The sequence below is a fragment of the Ooceraea biroi genome, chromosome 9, assembly GCF_003672135.1.
Source record: "Ooceraea biroi isolate clonal line C1 chromosome 9, Obir_v5.4, whole genome shotgun sequence".
Lineage (NCBI taxonomy): Eukaryota > Metazoa > Arthropoda > Insecta > Hymenoptera > Formicidae > Ooceraea > Ooceraea biroi.
Window position 1 is genome coordinate 4,589,981 of NC_039514.1, and position 10,473 is coordinate 4,600,453.

Genomic DNA, 10,473 nt, shown 5'->3' on the forward strand with positions numbered 1-10,473 from the left:
AATAGTATATATCGTTATTGCCCCATTTGTAGACACAAACTTAAACACGTATCTTGCAACTTTGATTGCTGAGCATCATGAATTATATTGTAAATTATTCTTCAAGACATTAAAACCCAAACACCACATTATGGTTCATTATCCCAGAATCATGAATTTAATTGGTCCCCTTATTCATGTATGGTCGATGCGTATGGAGGGAAAGCATCGACCAGTGATAAAACAAGTAGCTAAGGCTACAACTTGTCGTAAAAATCTGCCACTAACAGTCGCTAAAAAATATTTACTCAGTCTCTCAGCTCGCTTTCTGTCCAAGCGCGGATTTCAACGGGATGTAGTTTTTTATTTCAAAGAACAAAGTCTAATTGATTGTTATAATTATAATGATTTTCAATATATCTTACCTCCTGGTCATAAGAACTCTGTGGTAGTTAAAGAAGCAACTATCTATAACACTAAATATAAGAGAAATATGGTGCTTGCGATAAACTATGAAAATGATTTGCCCCTCTTTGGATTATTGCATTGGATTGTAAAATCACAGCTAAATAATGATAGAGTAGGTTTTATTTTGTCAGGTTTTCATACTGTTGGGTTCAATAGTCATCTTCACTGTTATGAAGTGACACCAACCATGCAATGGTTTTATCGCGAACACCAAGATCTTATATCATTTTATTCAACTTCATATAGAATAGGAGCAGATGGCAATTCATATATATCTTTCAGACACATTCTATAATATGTGATATGTAAACTTATATATATTGTATTACTTATATGTACTTAATATATATTGTATTACTTGATATAATGTACTATATATATTTTTTTTATAAAATACATACAGTTAATAAATATATAGCAAATGTCTATTTATTGAACTGTTTTTTACCATTATATTATTTAATATTTGGGATCATGGTTAATGATCTCAAAATTATTAACCATGATCCCAAATATTAAATAATATAATGGTAAGAAAATATCGCAATCATTATATTTATATATTTTAAGAATATCTGATAAGAATATTTTATTAGAGGATTTCCGTCTTAAACTAAGAAGATCCTCTTGGCACCTATTTTAGTGGAAAATAGGATAAAGATAAGTGGCATATTCTTAAGATGAGAATACAATTTTTTCGGTGCGTCCATCGATGGATAAAATAGTTGTACTTTAAAGATGCACATAAACAGAAGGTCGAAAACATCATGGCGGTGTCAAAATGACGGCAAAATCAAGGAAATTTGTCAAATACAGCATTTTTTCGATACAATTCAACGATAATCGAGATTTTTATATCTAATTCATGATTCTAAATGATAAATTCGATAAGTCTACTTGATATTAGTTCATATTTTCACTCTTAAAATTAGCGAACTCTATATGGCAGCCAATCAACTCGCGAAACATTGAAAATATGGAGTTTTTTCACTTTTCTCAGTTATCCTCGTCTATTTATTCTCGATCTAGTGTATCATCCTCTATAAATACATAAATTGGTAATAATAAGAGCCCATTACATTCTAAGCCATCATGAAAAGTTCATAATCACCCCCGTCCCTCAGCCGTTAGTCTCTAACGTTGCCCGACTCTTACCACTAGGAGATGGACGGAGAGGTCTTGTTTTTTTTTGTATTCTTATCATTATTTTATATTTTTTTGCATTTTTGTCATTTTATCCTTTTTTTATTCGAGTAATTATTTTTTTATATTATATATTATTTTTCTCATTTGTCCACATGTCCAAATCTCTGTTTTCTCAAATATTTATGACCATTTTATATTTTGAAATTTATAGTATATCTATCAAAATTATTGATATTTTGTGAAGCAGGGCTTGCAAAAATATCGATTACAGTCGTCACAAAACTTATTTGTTCTGATATCGCATGACTCGCTAGAACAAGTTCTTTTCAAATCCTTATGAGACGCATCATGTGTATTTATTTTGTGACTGCTTCACAAAATATCATCAATAATTTTGATAGATATACTATAAATTTCAAAATACAAAATGGTTATAAATATTTGAGAAAACATAGAGATTTGGACATGTGGACAAATGAGAAAAATAATATATAATATAAAAAACTAATTACTCGAATAAAAAAAGGATAAAATGACAAAAATACAAAAAAATATAAAATAATGATAAGAATACAAAAAAAAACAAGACCTCTCCGTCCATTTCCTAGTGGTAAGAGTCGGGCAACGTTAGAGACTAACGGCTGAGGGACGGGGGTGATTATGAACTTTTCATGATGGCTTAGAATGTAATGGGCTCTTATTATTACCAATTTATGTATTTATAGAGGATGATACACTAGATCGAGAATAAATAGACGAGGATAACTGAGAAAAGTGAAAAAACTCCATATTTTCAATGTTTCGCGAGTTAATTGGCTGTCATATAGAGTTCGCTAATTTTAAGAGTGAAAATATGAACTAATATCAAGTAGACTTATCGAATTTATCATTTAGAATCATGAATTAGATGTAAAAATCTCGATTATCGTTGAATTGTATCGAAAAAATGCTGTATTTGACAAATTTCCTTGATTTTGCCGTCATTTTGACACCGCCATGATGTTTTCGACCTTCTGTTTATGTGCATCTTTAAAGTACAACTATTTTATCCATCGATGGACGGGGTCTTAACTTCATTTCTACTCCCATCCCATTCTAAAAACAGAGATTTTTTCTCGAAAATACTGTTTTTTCGTATTTCTTTTTTGGGTATCTCGATTCCGAATACACGTTGAACGCGCCCGCTCTCGCTGAGATATACCGGTCGAATGAATTTCCACTTGTTTGCTCGCCAGTCTCGACTTCTGTGTCCTCCTGGAAATCTCTCGAAGACTTCAAAATCTTCCCGAGAGAAAACCTTTCGCTCTCCTATCCATTCCGCGGGCTACGCTTAACTCTCTAAACTTTGACTCGCGGTTTTAAATATGGCGTGCATGTGCATCGGCGCAATCCGTATAGCAAAATTCGACTTTTACTTGGTTTTAATAAATTACGACGGTTGTCTGTAACGGCTTCCTCTATTATTGTTTTCTCGCTTTCCGTCTCGCGTGTTGTCTACCTTCTTCAGTTGTTGTCTCTGTACCCGTATGTACGCGTATGTATATGTGTGTATATGTGTATCACGATACGTTGGGTCGCGTCTTTCTAATTTCTGGGTCTGCGGCGATGCAATCGCCACAGTACCCCCTTGCCAGTGCTATGCTGATAGCACGATACATAACGGGCACATGCAACCGCTATGACGCACGAAAGAAATCCGCCGATAGAGAGAAAAGAAAGCTAAAAGAATAACACGTTTCGCTGGCTATCCACAGTACGCCTCATCGTGAATCATTTAATGCGAACGATTTAAATGCCGGCTATGTCAAGTTGCTTCATAACATCTGCCAATCGTCTTCGCTACAACGTTACGTGCTCGAGAGTCAGTTGAGTCAAGAGTTGTCTAAAATTCCATCGATATACATAAAATAAAATAAAATAAATAAATATATATATATGTCGTCGCCGGGCTGCTCGTATAACATGTCAATTTTGTAAAAATGTAAATGAATAATAATAAATAACAATAAATAACACTAAACAATAATAAATAATAAATAATAATGAATATTGTTCGCATATGCTCGTCATAGGCCCGCCTGAAAGCGATCGGGGAATCGAACTCTTCTCCCCGACGCCGTTCTTCTCTCGCCGTTGCGCTCTTGAAGAGGTACCGTGTTTACAGGCTTTTCAAGGCTGTTGTCCTCCGTGTGATGCCCTGCTGCGTCCTCGGTCTCTACTAATATATAAGCGGGCTTCAAACGATCCACGGTAATGTTCACCTCCTTGCTTTGAATGAGAACAACAAACACCTTATCTCCTCGTCTGACTACTGTATACGGTCCATCATATGGTGCCTGTAACATAATTTTCGGCCCGTCATGCCGAACGAATACCTGCTCGGTCGTTGCTAGGTCTTTATAGACGAATGGTCGACGTTCCCCGTGCCGGGTACCGTCAACCGGACGTATCTCCTCGAAGTGGCCACGGAGCGTTCTGACAAAGTCAGCGGCGTTGTCCTCATCAGACATCATCTGCCGACTCAGAAATTGTCCTGGGAGCCTCACTGTCTGTCCGTATACCAGTTCTGCCGTGGTTGCTTGCAGATCGTCTTTCCAAGCTGCCCGGATTCCCAGCAGCACCGTAGGCAACACCTCCGTCCACCGGCTGCTTCCGTGCCATCTGATTGCCGCTTTCAATTGCCGATGGAAACGTTCGACCATACCATTCGCCTGCGGGTGGTATGCGGTCGTTCTCAGGTGCTGTGTACCGGTAAGTTCGTTCAGCTGCCGGAACAGCCTGGACTCGAACTGGCGCCCTTGGTCCGTAGTCACTCGTAATGGCGCTCCGAATCTGCATATCCAGCCCCGGTAGAAAGCCTTTGCTACCGTCTCTGCCTCCTGGTCTCGCATGGGGAATGCCTCTGGCCATCTTGTGAACCTGTCCACACACGTCAGACAGTATCGTTTTCCTTCTGAAACGGGCATCAATATAATATCAAGATGCACATGCTCGAATCTGCTTGACGGAGCGACGAATCTTCCGAGCGGTGCTGAGACATGCCGCGATATTTTAGACTTCTGGCATGGCACGCAAGTTCGCGCCCATACTCGGCAGTCAGCGTTCATCGACGGCCAGACATAGCGCTGCGCCACCAGCCTGCCCGTCGATTTAATCCCTGGGTGCGCCAAGTTATGCACCGAGTCGAAAGCAGCTCGTCGGAAGGGCCTCGTCAGGAATGGTCGTGGCGTCGTCGTTGCCGTGTCACAAAATACGTCGAAGTTCGTTCCGGGGATCCTCACTTTCTCTAGTCGCAGACCAGTCTCTCGATTCCGGTAGTCCTCCAGTTCCTCGTCGTCCCTCTGTGACTCCGCCAAAGCAGCGTAATCCAGAGGTGACTTAATTTCCTCTACTCGCGACAGTGCATCTGCCACGATATTTTGTTCGCCTGTTACGTGCCGGATGTCCGTTGTAAATTGTCCAATCAGATCCAAGTGGCGAAACTGCCGTGGAGTGCATTTCTCTGGCTTCTGGCGGAACGCAAAAATCAGCGGTTTGTGGTCCGTGTAAATGGTGAAGTTTCGTGCTTCCAACATATGTCTGAAATGCTTTACCGCCAGGTACACCGCCAACAGCTCTCTATCATAGGCGCTATATTTAGTCTCGGCCGGGCTCAGTTTTTTTGAATGAAACGCCAATGGTTCCCAGCCGCCGTCTCTCTTTTGCTGAAGCGCTGCTCCGATGCTGTGGTCGGACGCATCCGTAAATAGTGCGAGTTCTGCACCGACCTTCGGATGCGCCAAAAGGGCCGCTCCCGCTAACGTCTCTTTGGTTGCATCAAACGCCCTTCGTGCTTGCGGCGTCCACTCCAACGGCGCCTTTCCTTTCGGGTTGCCCTGCAGTAGATCGTTAAGAGGTGCTAATATTTCAGCAGCTCTCGGCAGAAATCGTCTATAGAAATTTACCATGCCGAGGTACCTCCGGAGATCTTTAGCTGTCTTCGGCATCGGATAACCCTGGATCGACGTCACTCGTTCTGGCAGCGGTCGAGTCCCTTCTCCGGACACCAAATAGCCCAGGAACACTACCTCTGCTCGTCCGAACACACACTTCGTGGGGTTGATAACTACTCCATACTCTTGTAGCCTGCTGAACAGCGCGCGCAGGTGCTCCACATGTTCTTCCGGTGTTGATGATGCTACAATGATATCGTCTATATATGGATAACAAAAATCGAGATCGCGCAGTACCTCGTCGATAAAACGTTGGAAAGTCTGTGCCGCGTTCCGCAATCCAAACGACATGTATGGAAATTCAAACATGCCGAATGGCGTCGTTATGGCGGTTTTCGGTATGTCGTTCTCTGCCACCGGGATTTGGTGGTATGCTCGGACCAGATCGAGAGTAGTGAAAATCGTCTTTCCTTGGAGGTTCTGCGCAAAATCCTGAATGTGACGCACGGGATAACAATCCGGCACCGTGCGTGCGTTCAACGCCCGGTAGTCACCGCACGGTCTCCATTCCTCGCCTTTCTTCGGTACCAAATGCAAAGGCGAAGACCAACAACTCTTGGACGGTCGTGCTACTCCAAGCTCCACCATCTTCCTGAACTCCTTTTTCGCCACCGTCAAGCGATCCGGCGCCAGTCTGCGCGGCTTGCACACGACAGGCGGTCCCGGTGTAGTCTCAATATAATGCTGCGTGAGGTGCTTGATCTCCCGAGGACGTCCTTCCGGCCGTGTGATATCCGGAAACTGCTCCAACAACCTATGGTACTGTGTAGCTCCGGTAACCGTTTTTATGCTGAGAGCGCTGTACTGCACACAACGCCCGGGTGCGGTTAAGTTCGTGATCTGGTCAACCAAACGCGAATTTCGTACATCGACCAAAAGTCCGTAGTGCGCAAGAAAGTCAGCGCCGATTATCGGTTTCGAGACATCCGCGATCACAAAACGCCACGAAAAAGTTCTGCGTAGGCCAAAGTCCAATGTCAATGCCTGTGTCCCGTACGTATGAATAACAGTTCCATTTGCCGCGGAGAGTTCGTAGGTCGACCTCTGACGTGGCCCTCGAACCAGCCTCCGAGGGAGCACGCAGAGGTCCGCGCCCGTGTCGATCAAAAAACTAATATTCGACTCCGCGTCCGTCACGAAAAGGCGGCGAGTCCACGGTCCCGATTCGTTCGCCGCTACTGACGACCGGGCTGTCCGTTTCCCGGCTGCACGGAACAGGGTGCCTCGCAACGACGGGCTTGCGACCCGAATTTCCAATGGTACCAGCAAGGTCCATCCGACGCATGTTCGCGAGCGCGCGACCGCGAGCGCGAGCGCGAGCGCGAGTAACTCCTCTCGCGACTATGCTCCCTGTGGGGTCTGCTGTCTCCTATGGCCTCGATCGATCTCCGTATGGCATTCAGCTGTTCCGTCATCTCCTGTTGCAGCGCGAGTCTCATCTGTGCCAATCGTATCTCCATTTTCGCCTCGAGAGAAACGGGATCGCTCACTCCCAGTGGTGCTGGCTGATGCGCCGCTTCGGCCACCTGAGATGCCGGCGCCCGAGTTGCCTCTATGATCGCATCCGCGATGTCCGCCAATTGATCGTTCGAATCAGTCATTCGCGTCACTAAATGCGGCTGGATGTACGTCGGTAATCGACTCAACCAAACTGTGCGTAAAACTCTGTCGCCAACCACGTTCCCGGCGAGGCTACGAAGGTGTCGAAGGAACTGCGATGGCTTCCTATCGCCTATCTCTTCGTGCTCGAGGAGCCTCCGCGTCTTATGCTCCTGTGACAGGCTGAGACGTTTAATAAGCTCGGTCTTTAGCACCTCGTACGCACGTTCGGCAGGCGGATTCATAATTATATCGCGGACTTCTGTTGTATGGCGTGGACCGATTGCCGTCAACGCGTAACCGAATTTTGTTGCGTCGGTTGTAATTCCGGCGGCCTGAAAACTACGGTCCACGATGCTGAACCACAGCTCCGGATCCGCCGGCGTGAATTCCGGCATTCTCATTCCTACACGGCTCACCTCGGGGCCAGGCATCAGGAGGCCCGGCGGCTGTTCCACTGCCGCTGGTTGCACCGGCATTGCGAATTGCAGCAATGGTCCCTGCTGATCGAGCGATTGAGTCTCCCGCTCTGCCTGCTGTCGCTGCTGCTCCACGGCCTGCTGGGCCGCTGCGCTTTGTTCGCGCGTAACCACCATGGATGCGATATCACGTCACGAGGGCACTGGTCACTTATTTTCCACGGGTCGTCAGTTCGAATAAAATTATAGTCCCGTAAATAAAATAATATCTGACTCGCGTCGACCGGTTTTGTCCGTCACGAAAAATAATAGAAAAGAAAATGGTCGTCAACAAAAATGATAAAAAATAATGTCTTTGTCGCGGACGGTTTCCTCGATGAGATCACGTCGGGGTCACCACTTTGGGTATCTCGATTCCGAATACACGTTGAACGCGCCCGCTCTCGCTGAGATATACCGGTCGAATGAATTTCCACTTGTTTGCTCGCCAGTCTCGACTTCTGTGTCCTCCTGGAAATCTCTCGAAGACTTCAAAATCTTCCCGAGAGAAAACCTTTCGCTCTCCTATCCATTCCGCGGGCTACGCTTAACTCTCTAAACTTTGACTCGCGGTTTTAAATATGGCGTGCATGTGCATCGGCGCAATCCGTATAGCAAAATTCGACTTTTACTTGGTTTTAATAAATTACGACGGTTGTCTGTAACGGCTTCCTCTATTATTGTTTTCTCGCTTTCCGTCTCGCGTGTTGTCTACCTTCTTCAGTTGTTGTCTCTGTACCCGTATGTACGCGTATGTATATGTGTGTATATGTGTATCACGATACGTTGGGTCGCGTCTTTCTAATTTCTGGGTCTGCGGCGATGCAATCGCCACACTTTTTATTTATTTATTTATATATTAAGACAGTCATATTTTTTTCCACATCGACAAAACTCAAATATAACGACGGATTCGGAAAGAGCATACCCAAAAATAGTAGGATATACATTGTTGGTCAAATTGCTCATGATTTAATAGGCATTCAAGAGAATCGAAAGTAAGCAGAAAATTTTGGACTTTCAGGCGTTAATGGGTTAAGTTTCGAAAAACTGCGTTCTCCACTAGCTACCGTTACAGGTATAGTTACCAAAATGCGTAACGCAATCCATATATTTGGATATAATTCGTGAATATTGCGCTGTTTAATAAAGTTTAAAACGTAAATGGGAGTAATATCATCGTTATCCGGAAGAAAATCTTTAAGACTTATGAGTTCATCACACAATAAGTGACCATCTATATCAGAATCGGATCCAACAGTAAGTTTTCGTTGGAGATCAGTACATAATTTCAAAAGTTCATTTCTTTCAGGTATCTTTTTTACATTGTATAAAAAAGACCATGTTTTTGAATAGTCATGTAACTGTTTGAATCTTTCTTTCATTGACATTAAAGAGGTGTCCAACAATTTATTGAAGAATTCAATTTCAAACTTTTTCTCTGAAGATTCGATGGGTTCATCCGTGGCCATTTCACCAGCCTGGCGTTTTATACGTTGTACTCGATTCATTGGCTTAAAAACAGGCTCGATTTGTAGTTCTTTCGCTAGGTCACTTGCAATTAAAAGAGCTTTTTTGAAACCGGTTTTTCGGTATTCTTCTAAGAAATTACAACAGTTTTCTAGTATTTCTGTGCATTTACCGAGGTCTATGTTTTTTGATTGCAGAGATTTACTCACGACATTGATTTGAAAAAGAATCTCGTACCAAACAACTAGGGAAACTATGAAGCCAAAATCTTTCAACTGTCCTGCTAAAGTAATTGCTTCGTGCGAGATAGTAACATCACTTTTCTCAGTTTCATTAGCCAAAGTAACTAAAGCATCATGAACGTCACAAATTTGATAGCGGACTGCTTTTACACTGTTTATTTTTGCTTCCCAACGTGTGTCACTCAGTTTTTTCAAACTGTAGAGTCCTAAGTGATCGGTTAGGATTTTCCATCGATTAACAGAAGCAGAAAACAGTGCGAATAATCTCTGCAAAACCCCAAACAAAGTAACTGACTTCACCGAAGATTTAGCAGCGTCACACAGTACGAGATTGTAACTATGGCACCCACATGGTACAAAGAAAGCCAACGGGTTTAAATCTAAGATTCTTTTTTGTACACCAATATTTTTTCCCTTCATGTTTGCTCCGTTATCGTACCCCTGACCCCTACAATTGTGCAGTTCAAGTCCGTGTTTATTTAGCACAGTTAGGATCACTTCTGTGAGCCCTGCACCACTAGAGGACTGGACAAGAATAAATTCCAAGAAATGCTCCTTTATGCTTATATTGTCATCTGATAAGTCAGCGAATCGAATAGTTAAAGAAAGTTGTTCAATATGACTTATGTCAGGAGTGCAGTCAGCTATGATGGAATAATATTTGGAGGTTTTGGCTCGCGATACAATTTCAGATTTGACTTTTCCGCCCATCAGATCTATTAATTCATTTTGAATATCCTTTCCGCAATAGTGGTCTGAAATATCACCTGCCATTGCCAACTTCAAGTGTTCCTGCATGATCGGATCAAACTTGCCTATTAGTTGAACTAGTCCCAAGAACTTCCCATTGTTCGGCGTATATAATTTGTCCGAGGTTCCTCTGAACGCCATATTATTTTCAGCGAGGTAAAGAGTAATATTCATCAACCGAATCAAAACATTATTCCATCGCAAAGTTTCTCTGTTAATCACTTTTTGTTCTTCGCAATCGATCGTTTTTCTTATCTTCAATCTCATTTCAGCTTCAATCCAATCATGGTAAAATTTCTTATGAGATGTGCTGTTTTCATGTGTTTTCAGAATTTCAGACAAATGTTTCCATTTATTAAAGCCTTCAGA

General features: G+C 43.0%; 1 protein-coding gene across 1 annotated transcript; it reads right to left on the reverse strand.

Moving 5' to 3' along the window:
* Positions 1-8,625: 8,625 nt before the first annotated feature.
* LOC105283056 (zinc finger MYM-type protein 1) lies at positions 8,626-10,245 on the reverse strand. The gene has a single exon (XM_011345510.3). The coding sequence runs from the start codon at positions 10,243-10,245 to the stop codon at positions 8,626-8,628; it is 1,620 nt and encodes a 539-aa protein (XP_011343812.3).
* Between the last annotated feature and the right edge of the window lie 228 nt (positions 10,246-10,473).